This window comes from Diadema antillarum, unplaced genomic scaffold, assembly GCF_040938485.1.
Source record: "Diadema antillarum isolate AM-2024a unplaced genomic scaffold, OU_Dant_1.0 seq00000386_RagTag, whole genome shotgun sequence".
Classification (NCBI taxonomy): domain Eukaryota; kingdom Metazoa; phylum Echinodermata; class Echinoidea; order Diadematoida; family Diadematidae; genus Diadema; species Diadema antillarum.
In genome coordinates this window covers 3,292,370-3,310,414 of record NW_027271384.1, presented here as the reverse complement: position 1 = coordinate 3,310,414, position 18,045 = coordinate 3,292,370, and the positions used below count along the sequence as shown (strand labels likewise).

General features: G+C 40.7%; 1 protein-coding gene across 1 annotated transcript in view; it reads left to right on the top strand.

Annotated features, from left to right (window-relative positions):
- Positions 1-1,702: 1,702 nt before the first annotated feature.
- The window catches only part of LOC139731848 (ATP-binding cassette subfamily G member 4-like), a 122,887-nt gene continuing 106,544 nt past the window's right edge, over positions 1,703-18,045 (top strand). Inside the window, exons 1-2 of the mRNA XM_071642722.1 lie at positions 1,703-1,763; positions 14,295-15,492. Of these exons, the coding sequence (XP_071498823.1) occupies positions 14,940-15,492 (553 nt within the window). The 5' untranslated portion in view covers positions 1,703-1,763; positions 14,295-14,939. The remainder of the gene's footprint in view (positions 1,764-14,294; positions 15,493-18,045) is intronic.

The window sequence follows — 18,045 nt, the reverse complement described above, 5'->3', positions numbered from 1 at the left end:
ACAATTCTAAGAGGATTTCAAAGTTTATTTGATGAAAATTGGTTTTGAATTGGTTGAGATATCAAAAAAAAAAAGTAAAACAAAATGGTCCTAAATGAAAGGTGGGTCCCATCTTTTATTACGGTTTCTTTATTTCTGGATATCTCAGCCATTTCTCTTTCAGATTTCATAAGAGGTTTCTCATTAGGCTCTATATCCAACAAAACAAGTTGGAAACCTGAAACCCCATCTCAACCAAAACTATACCATCCCTCAATCGACGGCACGGAAGGCAACACTGCAGGTAAGGGACGAAATCGTACAATATCATCGTCATATTTTTTCGCATTTTACATGACGTAAGAAGTGATGCAAATGACGTCACAGTTATGTCGGAGAGAAAGGGAAAGAGGGAGGGGGAGAGAGAGAGAGAGAGTCCGATATGCTTCGTTGCACAGCTATTTTCTTTTTTAAGAGTACAGTAACCAGTTGTAATAACATAGGAAGCGAATGATTCATCCTTATAATCCCCCATCCCTTTATTTCACGTATCGTATCAGAGCCTGATCTCGTTTCCGTTTCTTCATCATTTCTCGGGAAGTTCTTTATAGTGTTTGTTTGTTTACTTTTTTAATCCGTTTTCCCAATTCAATTATAGAATCATCCATTTTCGTCCAACAAAAGACTGAAACAAAACACTACTACTTGTATTACACAACATCTTTATCATTGTTTTATCACTTTGCTAGAAATGCACAATGCAGTGCATATCATAAAATATAATATGTGTCATTATTACTAAAATGACCAGCGGTTTTCTAGTAAAGAGAAGACTTTGCGGTAGAATAAAACAAAAGAGAATTACTTAGACTGTCGGACCATCATGTCTATACGCCTTTCCCTTTCATGATGATCCATGAACTTTGCTACATTCATGCAGAGCTTGAATGTCATCCCGTAATAGCAATCTCTTATATCGATAGTAAGCATCATATTTTCCAGTCGCGATCATCTTGTTATCGCTATTGTCCAATACTCTCTCTCCATATACTGTCTGTATGGAATTATGCATGTAGACAAGTACTAGCATACCGAGGAGGTACAGTACTGGTGAAAGATCCTTGATAATACTTTCCATAATAACATCTTACCTAATTCATTCTTTGTTACACTCGCGTGTGAGTGCGTGCGCATAGGCTTGAATGCACAACGCGCAGACAGGGTAAAAACTTGACCCTTTGTGACTGCAGTCTTCCAAGGACGACTACGGCCGAAGAAAAAAGGCTGAAAGTTTGTTGACCGCGATCGCGCTGTCTAGTCTAGATACAGAGACATAATGAGCAGAAGATAACACACACTCGGTTCACAATATCGAATTTCGTGGTGAAGTGGACTATGATGTACTACATGAATGACTGTGTGAGCCACAGTAACACGCAGAGGGTGATGTTTTTGGGGAAGTGTTTGATAATAGGTGCTGGTACTTTTTATATCAAGTGCGGTTCAGGATACAGACTAAGGTCGTTGTTATTGGTAATCAGCTGGTTCCGTGCCACCGGCTTCTCGATCGTGCCGATTTCTCTCCCAGCAAGCAAGCGCGCGGACGGGCATCAGCCGCCGTCATCTATTTTTTTCCGAATCCCGGGAAAACCTTCAGCCTCCCTACAACCAAATGTGTCGTATCGTATCGTCCGTGCGAGATGAGGCCATTTCACAGCGGTGTATGCTCTTATATTTTCACGTCTAACTGCTGGGACGTAAGAACCAACTTCTGCTGCTAAACCGTGAGTATGATTTTGCGTATATGAAATTCATCCTCTTTCTCCGCAGTAATGGTGAGATACACGTACCCTGGTTACTGACGTAACGGTTAGAGCTATGTCTATAACAAGAAAAGATGAAACTGGCGGGGCAACGTGAGTATTCTTAGGCGGTCGTGCACATTACGACTCGGGACTTTGCGTGCTCGACCGTGATTTTTGTTGGTTTTGTTTTGTTTTTTCCTTTTTGTTTCACTTTCCGTGAGAAAAACTCTCCATTGCGAGTGCAATCACGCAACACGGGAATCAATCGTCCCTTTCTTTCCCAGCCTTCGCTCTGTGTTTGTTCAAAAGCGCACGTGCGCATAGATCTAGTGGTTGTAAAGGGATTAATATCTCGTTTCCTCATTCTTTCCCCCGACTGCTCAATGGATTTTCCTTTGTTCTTTTCTGTGGATATAGCTGCCGGAATAAGTACCAAGTAGTACTAGAGCTAGTAGTACATTATATCATAATTTAATAATAACTGGTAGTTGTTGTAGTTGTACTCAGTAGTAGTAGTAGTAGTAGTAGTAGTAATAGTAGTAGTAGTAGTAGTAGTAGTAGTAGTAGTAGTAGTAGTAGTAGTATAGTAGTAGAAGTAGGAGGAGGAGGAGTAGGAGGAGGAGGAGCTAGGAGGAGGATAGGAGCTGCTAGCTATAAAAGACCAGTATTTATAAACACTCTTACATTCAGTAGAGTTTTGGGGGCATGGGCAATCCTTTCACTGTCTTGATTGCCCATGCAGTTTATGACAATCATCTCTGATAATGCATATTGAACACAATTGTTCACTTATCAGCATGTTATGTAAATGATTAATATCATTGGGCCTGCAAGCTCAATGTTAGCCTGCTTGTAGGCCTATGACCTGAAATTGATGCAAATGATATCAAGTAAGCCCTGCCCCTGGTTATGGTTAATTTCCATCGATCACATTTTGCTTGAAAGGGTGCCTGATGGACTGTGTAGAGCCATTATTACTGCAGAACTCCCGTTGAAAAGGCTCGACCTTGTAGGCTTGATTTAATAATGAATTTAGTAATGCCCAGATGGTTATAGAGCTCTCTTTTCAGTTTTGCCAATTTGTGTTTGTATAGAAGAAAGTTTTGCTAAGGAGAACACCAAGTAGGCCTATATTCTAGTCTACAGAGTACTAGTACTTTCACAACTTGCAAGCTACTGGGATCCGGAACTATAGCAACTCTTACACTGGCACCAATCCAATGGTCCCGGCCAGACTGGTAACAATCACTGACGGGCCAGTAACTTTGCAGGAATTGCCAAATTTACTGGTCCGACATGACCTGTATAAAAACAACTGCATTGTAGGGGCGAGTTGAAAAAAGATCACTGCCAGTAAATTTTGAGGTTCAGACCAGTAAAATATAGAAAAACTTGCTATCTACTGTAGTAGCAGTCGAGAGATCGGACCAGTAGAAATTATGGGTTAGTGTGCAGCCCTGACTATAGGAAAGGAAGTGATAGAATTATTCTGATTTGAGAAAAGGAGCTTCATGATTTACCATTGATTAGAAGAAAGTAAAAGAGCAAGCAAACTTGAAAATTGAAAGGAGTGATTAGGAAAGAGAAAGAGAGAAAGATATAAACCCTAGATAATGGAAAAGGATGGGGAGAGGAGAAGAGGGAAAGAGCGAGAGAGAGAGGGAGAGAGGGGGAGAGAAAGATACAGATACAGAGCTGCCAACTAGCACTGATTTTCAGTAATTTCTACTGAAATTGGAGAAGAATACTGAAGGTTGCAAGCAAATTACTGATTTTAGAAATCATTGTCTGTGATATATTCCATTACACTGTTTAGGATTACTGATTTTCGCTCAAAAAAGGTACAAATTACTGATCTGCAGCCATTAAAGTACTGAAAGGCATTTACAAAAGTTGGCAGCTCTGCAGATAAAAAATGAACTGAAGGACCGAAATATATTATAATGGATTGTGCTATAAAAGACCATCCACAGATTAAAAAAAAAAACAACAACATGATTTAAGGAGATACGGTAGAAAGAAACCCATGTCTGTATTTGCTACTGGATAAATTTCTTGAAAGTTAAAGGCATAATTTACCATTTGCAGATGAAACAAAAACCCGGCAGTAGTGCTTTAAAATAGTTGTATAATGTGAATTAGGGATAGAAACAACCACTGTAAAAATTTGAATCTGTAAAATCGATGTAAAGTATTGGTAATAAAACTGTGAACAATAGTTATGATAAAAATGTTTCCAGACTAAACCATATACAGTTATGGTTTAATGAGAAAAATAGTGGTACATGTATCTGCATATATTTCAGGATTTACTGCAAAAACAAGGAAAAATATGGTAGGATGTCTTGTGATACAACTGACCTACACATATGCATATCTTGAACATTTTCTAAATCACTGCTCCCAAAAGTTAAACAGGATCTTTAATGATTAAACTATTTGCCTCATAAAACATAGCTACATTGTACCTCAGGTGGACTGCCTATCTGTTCAGGATGTTAATCTAAGTGGTAAAAAGCATCAAAGTTCAGAGGATTTCCTTGTATTTATACTGCTAATTTTGGCAGCCATAGGAACTCAAGTCGTTGAACATTCAGTGTACTGTCTGGCTAAATAACATCAGCTGGTGTTAATCCAAGATAGAAACAGGAAAGTTTGAAAGTCATGGCCAATTTCTCCATTTCTTTCTTCTTCTTCCTTTTCCCACAGGGAATGAAGTCTTTCAGAGTTAGCTTTGCCAGTAAAATAGCTGCCCAAAGAGGAAAGATGATTTTCTATAAAAAGGCTTATCTGGCAGTCGATACGGCCTATCTCTTCTTTGCCAATATTTGAGTTGATAGTGACAAGAATGTTGAGTAAGGAGGACGCTCTATAGGGTGAGCTTAGGGTCATTGTACAGAATGTCACAGCCCAGAGCCCACTGGAGTGCCTCTTAAAGTGAAAACTAAGTTTCGGTAAGTGCTTGAGAACCCGTCTAGCACCATTTCATTTTTGCTTGCAATATATCGAAAGAGTCCACTAAGAAACTTACCTGGCTGACGCAGTTTGCCGGAATGATGAGTCGGTTTGGAGTATTTTGAGAAAAATAATAATAGTAGGAAAACCGACTTTTATTCCAGAAGGCTCCAGACTAACTCGGGTTCGGGAAAAATTCGACCCTACTTCAGACAATTCACACGCAGTTCGTGATCACCACATTCTACTGGCCACTGCATAATACCAAATGAGGCCTAACTGAATTGCATGGACAGGAAAGTGCGTGCTAACGTAATCCTGTACAAAACAAAACAAAAATGACAGCACGCGGTCCTCAATTGCTGAGACGCGCGGTCTTTGGAGTTTTTGTTGTTGTTTATCAAGGGCCTTTGATTGTTTTAGAGGTGCTTGATAGGCGCACACTAATTTTGTATGCGCGCAAAAGAGGTTTTTGATGCGCGCGTTGTAACAACTCGGACCATTACTGCGAGTAGCCAGAACACGAAGCGCTAGTTTATACAGGCCGCTCCCATAGGACAACATTGTACAATCAGAGGGACAACCATTACAACTCATCCCGCCGTCAAAGCGAAGCTGAGTTACCCCCGAGTCCGAGTTTAGCCTGATCCCGTTCGGGTAAGTACTGAGACTGAACCTTTTTTGGTTAATATTTCGCATTTTCGTCGTTACCCATCGAATATCTTGTAATAACATCGCTATCCTGCACATTTCCTAAGCATACGTTCACATTTGGGAGCGAAATTTGACAACTTTTGCAGGCGTACCAGTGCTTTGTTTGGGCTTTAATGGTGTAGTTTGGTCTAGGGTTGTGCATAATATTCTTTTCTTCCAGGTACAGTGACAGATGCATATTTGTTTTTATATGAGTATGCAAGGAAAGAAGAAGAATCAAATCAGCATCAGGATTAATCAACTGTGTGGAAAACACTATCAAGACCTGTGGAAAAAGGTGCTGTACTGACAAGAAGACTTGGATCATTTGCAAATTTGTTTTCAAACAGAATGCACGAGGAAGACTGAATTTAGACAGTTGCAGACAAGACAATGGGTCTAAAGTTGCAGCTGGAGTGGAATTTGGTTCATTGTACCTAGTGGCAGCTGTGATTTCTAACTGTCAAGGGTTTGAAGGATAAGCCCCCATTTTGACCTGAGCATGCACATAATATTATAGCTGTAACACTTCCAAAGCTTTTGAATAATCCCCTGAAAACTTGACCTTTCTTCTAGAGTATAATAGACTTTGGCAGAGGCTTAACTGTTCCACAATCCCTTATTAAGGGGATAGATGATATAATAGGGATTAGGGGGATTAGGGGGATTAGGTAATCTCTGCTCCCTGACAGTTAATAGCTTCTGGACATCCGTGCCAGTCAAGCGCAGAAAGTGCTGCAGGAGGTTACCTCAATGGCTTCTTCTTCATCACTGCTTCTTGTGCAGGCATAGCACGACATACATCAGTACTGGTTCAGTTCAGTTCAGTTCAGTTCAAATTTATTACTTTTTTTTTTCCACAGTGAAATAACATATAAACCTAAATCTCACTTTCTTCAGTGACAAAAATGATGCATGTAGATTTACACTAAGAAAACAATTATTAAAAACTTACAGTAAGGATACATTACCATAGTTGGTAAAGACAAAGTATTAAATGAAATAGAAATAATTGTCAATATGCATTGTGTGAAACAAACAGAGGGACCCACTAAAAAAGACAGAGCTTGTAGAATGTGGGCCCTTCTTCGATAATTTTAGATTTGGTCGAAGATTGATTGAAAACAGCAACAAAGCGGCACAGAAGGTTTGGGGGCCCACCGAGAGACAGACGGACAAACAGTTACACACAAAACAACAGCAAGCAAACTAATTAAAGCAAGACAAGACTGGGACAGCAATATGACTACTTGTAGAAGAAAAAATGACTTGACGACATGACACGACAGGAAACAAAACTATGATAGCGTGACAAAAAAAAGGTAATCAAATAGGCATTAGTATGGTGTAGAAAATCAAAGTGAAGATGGAGTTGGCACGTGAAGGGTAGACAAGTGGACATAGAGAGAAATGCAAAACAGGATGATACTATTTTATGGACATGGCGAATCACTGGGACTGCATGCAATTCATTTGAAAGAGAAACTAAAGGCATTTGGACAGCAAACTGAATTTCTGTGAAAGATCACAAGAGAGGGGTAGAGAGTGAGAGAGAGATAGATAGGAAATGATGTTTCATTACATTCTTTCAGTGATATTATTATATAATACACACCCATAATATCTGTCTATCTATATGTGTTATGAATAGACATTAGGGCCTGTATCACACTCAATACATGTATATTGATGAACGACTAGCTTGCTAGATAGATGATTAGATGGAGCGGGGGGGGGGGGGGGGGGGGGGGGAGGTTGGGGACTTACAAAGAAACAGAATTTGCCTATTCTTTTCCCCGTGTGATGAAAGAGTGAAAATCAAGATTGCAGCTGAAAAAAGGGAGCTTTTGGGACAGTGGTCTCTCATACGGAGCTGTTCCTCGCACACCATTTGTGGTTTCTTGTGTCTGCAGACTGAATAACACAGCCCACCACTTACATTGCATGTCCTGAGGCTGATGTCATGTTGGTTAACACTTAGAAACTCCATCAGGCATTACGCATCAAAAGATGTATTCATTTGTCTGAACCTTTTTGCCCCGCTCTTACATTTTTTGCCTACTTTTTTTTTTCTTTCTTGTCTGTCCACCACAACAGCTGTGATGTGGACTGTTGTCTAGACTTGTCTGGTCTTTTTGCTGAATGATGTTAGTCTTGTATTCCAGCACCTATTTTTTTTTTCAAATACCAAAGCAATCTGTTTAAAAAAAGTAGGAAATGAACACATTACCTACTTTGACACATTTTCCAAAGTTCTGTACTTCAATTCCTTGATATCTGTCCACCCCCAAGAAAAGCACAAAAGCAATCACAGGCAATGAGGTGAAGCAGTGAACTTAGATCCAGCTAGCAGGTGCTTACAATTTTCTGGCTTCATTGTAAGGTTCTTATTGTTGCTGTCTTTGTGTTGTAGATTTATTATCGCTTGAAGATTTCAAAGAGAATTGATATCAGAGACTTGAGCTTTCTCATCTGCAGAAAGTGAACTTATACCATAATTATGATTGAACTATGCTCACGCGAGCTTGCATTCAATTCAATTCAATCAAATTCAATAAATTCATTTCTATTTTGTCTTCCACTCCATCGAGAGATTCAAAATCAGTTCGATCCACTAGCCATGTATGAGTATATGCAGTGGCAGATCCAGGGAGGACCGCAACCGGTGATCACCCCCCCCTTTATTTTTTGTTGAAACAAAAGAAATTAAAAAAAAAATGGGGGGAGGGGTGCGTGCGCCCCCCTTTAATTTTGTAAACGCGCCCCCTCTTTACGGAATTCCTGGATCCGCCCCTGATATGTGTGACTCCCACAGTTTAGGTTTAAAAAGTTCTGCCATGGTAAAGGAAAGGCATATTGATAGCTTATGAATGAGACCCCAAGGCATGTAAATGCTGTTCCATGTCCCTGGGTATAGGCTGGGGGTAATTCTACCTTTCAGAACCCATTGAGGACGTTTTGATTTTGCTACAACACACATTTCCCACAGACACCTGCCGGAGTATATTCGAGGCTCGTCATCAGTGGGTTAATATTCTTTAACCCTGAGGAAATGCTTTGCTCATAACATTAGTAAGTGTTCTAAAGGGCTTTTTACACGTGTAAATTTTTGCTTAGTCCCGTACCAACGGTGGGGCTAAGGGGGGGGGGGGGGCCTTAGCCCCACCGTTGGTACGGGACTATCCTTAGCCCACTTTCTGTTTACACTCGTTTTTGCCAAAGTGGGCTAGCCCCACCGATAGTCCAGTACTATCCGGCCCTGCAAAATAGCAAGGTTTGCAACGCAATTGTGGTGCTAGCACCGCAGTTGCAATGCCAAGCAAGTGAGTGTAAACAGAACGAAAAAATAATCCTGGGCTAAGCGACGGAGACGAAGTCCGACCCTCGCTGACCAATCAGAAACGAGGTAATCAAGTGCTGCCGGTGCGTGCGTGTACGTGTACAGTACACAGCGTAATCATGAATATTCATGTGGTTTGGAAAGTCCGGGGCTAAGATATATGAGTGTAAAAGGGTCAGTTTTCTCCTTAGCCCTGGACAAGAGATAGTACGGGACTAATTGGCGAGTGTAAAAAGCTGAAAAAATTGGTACGGGACTAACGATAGTCCTGGGTCAGAGAAAGTCCAGGGTTAAGAAACACAAGTGTGAAAAGGGCTTATGTGTTACCCTGTATAACTTTATATGGAAATAAAATTATTTGAATTGAATTAAATTGAATATGATGGCGATACAATATGAGCACATACAAATGAAGATCTTTGTAGACCTTCTCTTGAAATTGATTTTTAACTGAAATGTTTGAAAAACTAGAAAGAATTTCATGAAATGTGTCATGTCATATCATATAATTATATAACGCCGATATAGATCCTTGTCATTTGATTGGTTGTTTGACACTGATCATTCTTCCCATTTCACTATGACGTCATCATCCCTACAATTGTGGCTCCATTTACCTTGCAATTTTGGATCCGTACGATTTGCTCCATTGTACACATGCCGAGAGCCCGGCATACTACGTGTGTAGAGCGCTTGCTCTCAGTTAACACTCTCTCAATCTCATATTCTCTCTTGTTTCTAAATTAATGAAGCATATGACAAGGATCTATTTTAGGCATTGTATAAAACAAATAATAAATGTTTTTCATTCATGCCATGGACAGAATATTTCATTCAGTGAAAGATGAAATATTTGATCCACTCAACCAGGCTGCACCTCGTTGAATGGATCATTTCATCTTTCACCTCATGAAATATTCTGTCCACTGCACTCATAAACATTCATTATTTGTATAATATTTCATGTCAGATATTTCATGTCATGAAACAGAATGTTTATGTATGAACTTGGTGCATATTAGAATGTAGGCCTACCCGTAGGCAATTTTATTTTCTCTTTCACACCAAATGAAGTAAAGCTACAATGGTATTCATGCAGCACCTTCCTGTTCTTGGCTGTTTTCAAACTGTTCTTCTAATGAAAAGACAATCTATGTTTTGGAAAGTCTGTGATTCAGAGGTCATGACAGACCAATGGTATCTGTGAACTGCCTTATGGGAGGGCTTGTTGTAGTCCCTCCTGCTTTTGCACCACCTAGTCACCTAATGATATTGGTTACAACCACTGATCTCCATAGAGAAATCTGGATATCTCATATTGGCCATATCATGCTGTACAAACAAATGAAGCTGTGATGCTGCCATTTTGCCGCCATTCTACCATGCATGCCTTTATGCGGGCCTGCAACATTTTCCAGCGGAAGACTGTAGCCAAGATCATGTGATCTTGTGAGCTCCATACACAAGTGTATGGGTGATGTGTGTGGTAAGATGGAGGTGCGATGGCTTCAAAGCAATTGGCCAGTGAGATATCCAGATGCTTTCTGTAGAGATCAATGGTCAGAACCACATTTCATGCAGAGTAGATGAGTCATTGATATACTTGATGCACAACATTCCTGATAATATGTGACCCGCTACAACAAAAGGATCCTAAAGTCGCTGAAGGCCGACCCGAGAAAATCGAGTTTGAAGTCACATCATCAAAATTGGTCAAAACAATTGGATTTCTGTTTTTGGTATAATTTTGTAGTCTAATGTTTTGTCCATCATCTGCCGAAATTTCGAAGCTAAAGGATCAAAGGAAAGGCAAGAAATCAGCATTTTTCTGGGCCATGATTTTCCGACTTTCAGTGTAAGAGAAATGTGTCCGAAGATTTGGATTTAGCGCCGCAGCTAGACTCCGCCCATAGCAATGAGAGAGTGATCTTATTGGTCAGTGCGTGGCATCCTGATTACCGATTGGTTGTGCGTAGACCGCTTGCGCTAAGCTTGACTGACCATGGCGGAGGTCGCTAGGAGCATACCTTCTATTGTCAAGCGGTTATAACTGTCTCGCCTCTCCATGACCATAATAGCCTCGGAAGGACATCTTTGAAGGCATTTTTCTCGAAACTCTTGATTTCCTCAACCACCTGACATGCGCTGATAAAATCATCGATATCTCTGCAACCGAGTACTTTTATGGGTTGTGCTATATGAAATTAAGATAGAAGAGTACTGGAACATTATCATGCCATTTTCAGAAAATTGTCCTCCCCCGACTTTTAGATCCTTTTGTTGTAGTGGGTCACATATGATAGGCATTGTCAACAGTTCTGCAACTTTAACCTATACATGCTGAAATGTCTTCATTGCTCAGTTATTGCTATACAGTCCAGGCACAGTAGTTGGGAATAACTTTTACAATTAATAGCAAGAGCCATGTTAAAGTGTGACACTATCTTGTGAAAAATATGAATGATAAAAATAACTGATTTTTAAAAATGTTTTTAATAACATCCAACTCCAATAAAACTTCTATGATTCTCATACCCAATTCTAATCTTAGTCATTGCATTTTTTTTTGATACTTGAACTTTGCCATTGTTTTAGCCGATTCACCTGGCTATAACTCTTTCTCCTTCTCTCTATTCCAAGTCAACTTTAACATGGCATGAAATTACCCAGAGCTGGAAGGATACAGTACCACTTCTCTTGGTTGCACTTCATAATTCCAAAGGTTCACTAATCCAGAAATGAAATATGGTTTGTAGTTCAGAATGTTTGTTAGTATGCACCATCTTTATGTTTTCCTATTATTAACAATTTTACTATATTTTGGATCGACAAGCCTTTTGAATAACGAACATAATTTCATTTTCAGATAAACAAATCTTCCATTAATGAACATCACCCACTTTTTCACCCATGGATTGTGTAGCGGTTTACTCTTGAAATTTAAAGCAGCAGTGATCATTGTTGTCCCATGCATTGTAGATTAGATTCCTGCCATTGTTTCATGCTGCCACAGCAACCTTTCTCACTCACCGCCACTCTGAAATAAGCACTGAACCTGTTACACACACGAGTTGCCAATGGTAACAAAATATTGAGGAGAATAACATGCTATGAACAATCACTTTTTGAAATGATAGTAATAATAGTGGCCTCTTAAAAAGTGTTCATGCTATCTAAAAAAGATACTCATCTTGCTGTGGAAACCATGATGAATGGGATATAAAACATTAAAAAAAATGGTGCATAAAATATAATTAATGTAAAAGATCAATGTACATTAGAGAGGAAAGTTTTAAAGTTCGATTTAAAAACATTAATTTTCAAATTGTCTTCCCTATATTTACACTTTATTTGGGAATGTAGTATGAATATATCACACTACATTTCGGAAAAGAATAGTATAATTCCCACATTCCTGAGTTTCCTATAATATTCAATGCGTATAGTGTACACTTGTAGACAAGAACTTTCACATTTTGCGTATCGTGCCTCTTCTGAAATTTGCGAAATGAAAATGCACCCAAACATTCCTCATTTTACAGTTAGTGTGATGAACATATGAACAGCTGCCTATTTTAGTAAGTAAAGGTCAATAACTGCAGACATTGTTCACATGAAGTTACTTGACCACCTATGCCCACCCCCCCCCCCCCCCCCCCCCCCGATATGAAGTGGGAGATCAGCGGGTTAATATCTACACTAGACATAAGCAACGTCTTGACTCTTGTGAGAAGATATCTTAATGCCATGAAGGTGTTTAAAAATCTATTTTAGTGTCTTGAAACCTATGTAATTATACTCCTCATCAAGCAATGTTCTTGAAAATATGCTTTTGCTGACCAGTCTATATTACAGGGCAGACAATGGGTAGGGCCTACTGCTAAGAATTACTTAGCCAAGTAAAGTATTTACCTTCCTTGTGGAGTTGGGGGGGGGGGAGGGGGCATGAGTTGAGGGGGGTATGGGGTAAGTACCTTCCTATAATGCTGGCTCTATGAATGTGTGGGGATGGGTAGCAGGCCAAGATATCTAGCTGGGAACATTAAAATGTGATCTTTGCAGTCAAAGCAAGTCATGTACAGGAAGATTGAGTCATACAGTAGTTGTCTGTCGCACACCAGGGCAGTGACCTCAAATCCAAGTCAGCTGACAGAGCAGAGAGCATGTGAGCAGGTAAGTGAGAAAGAGGATGAGAGATAGAGAAGGAGGGAGAGAGAGAGGAAGAGAGAAGAGGTAGAGAAGGAAAGAGGAAGGGAGAGAGGGGGAGAGAGAGACAAAGAGAGAGACAGGACAATGAGATCATCCGAAATCAGAGAGATAAAATTTGCCTCTCAAAGGCTCGTACCTCGATCTTGCCGGTGAACTGGTATGACCCTCTTTTGCAAAGTGTTTTATCAGTCAAGGGTGTAAAAGAACAACTAGATGTCAAGATAAGAGACATCTCGCCATGCATTAATGATCCTGGGTCTTTTTGGTTTTCAATGAATAAATCTGTCTTTGGGATTTCAACTGATTAATCTGTGCTTCAATGCCATGGGAAAAAAAGAGAGCAGAAATTGAAAACAAAAAATTGTGATGGGGGTGGGGACTCTGTTGACTGTTTTATGCGGAAGTGAGTTTCAACATACAGTGGCCAAACAGGACTATTTTTGACTCAAGATAACATATCTGTCACTTTGTCGAACTACTTCAGTTTTGTTCAACACATATTAATAAGATAATAACATGTTTGGTTCATGTTGCATAAACAAAGTTGATTGTCAAGATAGGGTTGAACCTAGCTGATGATCATTCTATTTTGTGTGCTTTTTATTTTCATTTAAAAGGGGACACAAGAGGTAAAACATCCGACATCTGTGCTTCAATGCCATGGGAAAAAAAGAGAGCAGAAATTGAAAACCCTCTTTTGCAAAGTGTTTTATCAGTCAAGGGTGTAAAAGAACAACTAGATGTCAAGATAAGAGACATCTCGCCATGCATTAATGATCCTGGGTCTTTTTGGTTTTCAATGAATAAATCTGTCTTTGGGATTTCAACTGATTAATCTGTGCTTCAATGCCATGGGAAAAAAAGAGAGCAGAAATTGAAAACAAAAAATTGTGATGGGGGTGGGGACTCTGTTGACTGTTTTATGCGGAAGTGAGTTTCAACATACAGTGGCCAAACAGGACTATTTTTGACTCAAGATAACATATCTGTCACTTTGTCGAACTACTTCAGTTTTGTTCAACACATATTAATAAGATAATAACATGTTTGGTTCATGTTGCGTAAACAAAGTTGATTGTCAAGATAGGGTTGAACCTAGCTGATGATCATTCTATTTTGTGTGCTTTTTATTTTCATTTAAAAGGGGACACAAGAGGTAAAACATCCGACAACAAAAATTGCTGTGTTACATATATAGATGTGTTATTTGTGCTGCAATGTTTTTGTAATTTTGCAGAAATAGGGTCATAATGCAAGCTTTCTGAATGATAAACCATAAACAGCCTATTCCATTGTCTTTTTAGTTACTGCAGGCAGACGGCAACGTACATGTGCTGCTCGATTGTCATGCTTCGACTGGAACTCAATACAGCGAGCAGCTCCACAGAGAGTAACAAGAGGCGTAAATTCCCTTCTAGGAGCGTGATGTGAATCAGAATTGGCCACCATCCCAGTCGGTTTAAAACGGGGCAGTTGACACCAGACATGGCAGCAATGATGTCGAGAAAGACCTGCTGACATAGCCCCTGCAATTGTCACCATCGACGGCAAAATTCTGGTGACTGGATGGTGCAATTAGGACAGCGAGAACCCTCAGCAGAGCAAGTAACAGCAAAGTCCACCGAAAGAGGGGCTTGTGTCTTGTTTATCTGTGATATTTCTGGATGAAGATAAGAAGTACATTTTGTTGCTGACTGAGGCATTTGTATTGAGATTCATTGTCAAGGTGAGTGTTGATTGTCAGTGCTAGCTGTTCCTCAGATGCTCTCGATGTACTATGTCCCTTTGGGTTATTTTAGTACCCTGGTAACCGATGCTAACTTCTTTGTGGAAAGGAATTCCTGAGAATCATACAGGAGTGTGTAAAAAAGTGTGAGGGTACGCGAAGGAGAGGTCGTTTGAATCTAGTGGAGACATTTGTTGCAGAGGGAGGAGCAGATACATAGATTGCTTGCAAGATGGAAGAGAGAGGGAGGCTGTCCGATGGCAGGCAGTTGTGTCCAGTGGTAGTGGTGGACGTGGAGGTGGACCCATCTACTGACCGCTATAGCCAACTCAATGAGGACATTCTAGAGGAGATGGGTGATGCTAGGGCTGCTGCCGGTGACTCCGATTCCGACTCCAGTTCGGACTCTGGCACCCTGCAGACAGTGGTGGTCGTCGACCAGACCAGGCAGACGATCGACCGGACGAAAGGAAGCATGCCAACAGGGGCAGCGGCATCGCAGGTGCCACACTCGGAATCCTCTGACGAGCTGGTGCAGTCGGTGAAGACGCTGACGACGCAGATCAAGCAGCTGACGGACAACACGAAGCGGTTGGCGCAGGAGGGACTCAGCCTCCGCAACGAGCTGGAGCGCGTCGCTGACCAGGTGGACCAGGCGGAGAAGTCGGACGAGCTGACCCAGCTCCTGGCTGCAGAGAAGCTAAAGCACATTGGCCAGTCTGGAAGTGACCAGACGAGCCAGGGACATCAGGAGCAGCCTATGGTCAAGGGGTCCTACGCACTCGGTAAGCCTAATACCTCTGCCACCTTTTCTGTTATCAGATGTGGGCTGTGTAGTAGTAAAAATGTGCAGGTTGTGAGTGGGAATCTATTGATGATTTGTTCAGCATGTGATTTATAAGTGAAATTTTGAGAGCAGCAAGGTGCAAAGAGTAGGCCTATGTTGTCACAAATGTACACACTAGTAGTTATGTACATGTATGATGTACTGTATGCATGGTTGTTTTAATGTGTATGTACACAGGTTGACCAGATTCATGGAGAACATTCTATATGGTATATATATAGTACATGCAGGCTGACCAGATCAGAGGAGAATTTTCTAGGTGATATACAATGTAGCTATACAGTACATGCATGTAACAGGAAATACATTATAGCTCACTCAATCTAGATTGATTTAACCCGTTCCAGAAAGTTCTGGGAAGTGCTTACATGTTTGGCTGAGTGAGGCACTGTCCCTGTAGCCCAATGTGATTGGTAGTTATTTTTGGTAATGATGTTTTGTACATAGTTAGGCAGTGAGTCATCCAGGTTTCCTGGAACTTGGACTGGCTAGTAGGTTGGAGAGAGTTATAGAATGTGCTAGAAGGGGTGAATAGATAGTATATAAGCTAGAGAAATTCTGCAGTAGGCAGAGTACCCAACACCTCTGCTCTGAGAGTTACGTCACTCCTGGCTCTGAAGCGACTTGTTATAGTCAGTCCTGTGTTACCTGCTGACCTGTTATGTTTGTGGAGATACTTGGCCTGGGAGACATTTTGCCTGCAGAGAATTAATGTGCCTTCATTGGACTCCATATTTTAATGTCAATGGACATTGCTACGGCAAAGCTGTGACGGGCTGGATTCATAGCTGGACAATATAAAGTGAATCATCATTCAACGCATCAACTGGACGTGGTCGTCACAACGTTTGGACTCTGCACGTTTCGCCGTGGACATATTTCGTGGATTTTACCCCGGATCTATAACGCGGACTATTGTAACCTGTGCCTCTGGATTTACGTCGCAGGAATCATTCATCGGTGCATCGCGGATCATTCATTTGTGCATCGAACATCGTATCTGGACACTATCAGGGAACTGTAGCGACTTTGTGATAGTTTGGATGCATGTAAGTGATTCCATTACCGATTTGTAATTGTTTCTATTGATCATTGTTGTACTGATATGACGCCGATTACCAGTCTGTACCCACAATATTACTGTTAATAAACCACCTGAACATCAGTTGATTGTTTCTTTTGTGCGATCATTCTCGGAGTGATTTTGGTCGTAACAAAATTGGGGGCTTGTGTCCGAGAAGTGAATTTTAAGCCAAAACTTAGAATTTGGAATGTTCCGGAAGCCAGAATATTGGTACAGACATAATACCAGTTAAGTTGATTGTTCAATTGTATATTGTGTGTAATACATTGTGACAATGTCAATCAGTACAATGGATGTTCAGGCATTTGTTCAGAGGACAGATTTGTCCCTCAAAGATTTGCACAGGTTACGCAAATGTGATTTGACCGCTGTTGCACAGCATTTAAATGTTGATGTTCCACAAGGTGCTAGAAAGGCAGAGATTCTTGACTTAGTAGCTGGTCACATGGAGCTCAAAGAAGAAATTGACACTCCAGATCGAGCTCAAATGTCTGATCAAACAAGGCTTGAGCTTGCGAAATTAGAAGTGGAGAAAGAGAAGATGAGATTGGAAATGAAGGAAAGAGAAAGAGAAAGAGAAATTGAAATGAGGAAACTTGAAATTGAAGAGAAGAAAATGGAGCAACAACTGAAATTGCGTGAGATGGAATTGACTCATGCACAGACTGTTGGAAATCGTGAAAGGGCTCCCTCTGAATTTGATTTGGCCAAGAACATTCGATTGGTGCCAAAGTTTGAAGAAAACAGAGTTGATGCATATTTTGTGTCATTTGAGAAGGTGGCTAACAGTTTGAATTGGCCACAGGAATTTTGGCCCTTGCTCCTGCAAAGTGTGTTTGTCGGCAAAGCAGCCGATGTGTACTCATCTCTCTCTGAAGAGCAATCACGTGACTATGCTACAGTCAAGAAAGCAGTGTTGAATGCTTATGAGTTGGTGCCAGAGGCGTACAGACATAAGTTCAGAAATTCGTACCGTAAACCAGGCCAGACACATGTTGAGTTTGCTCGTGAAAAAGAAATGATGTTTGATAGGTGGTACAGGTCCCTGAAAGTGGATCAGGACTTTGATAACCTACGTGAGGTTGTTCTCTTGGAAGAATTCAAAAAGAGTGTTGCTTTCAGTGTGAGGTCGCATTTGGATGATCACAAAGTGACAAGTTTGCATAAAGCAGCCTTGATGGCTGATGAGTATGAGCTGACCCACAGAAATGACAACAGACCACCTTTCAGGAATTTCTCTGGAAATAAGAGAGACAAAAATCAGTCGAGCAGTCCAAAGAATGCTGGTTCTGAAAAAGGCACGAGTTCTGAAACTTCATCGGCACCAAAGCCTCAATCTGACAAAGGGTCCAGTACAAGTGCAAATGTCATCAAATGTTTTCACTGTAACAAGACAGGGCATGTAAA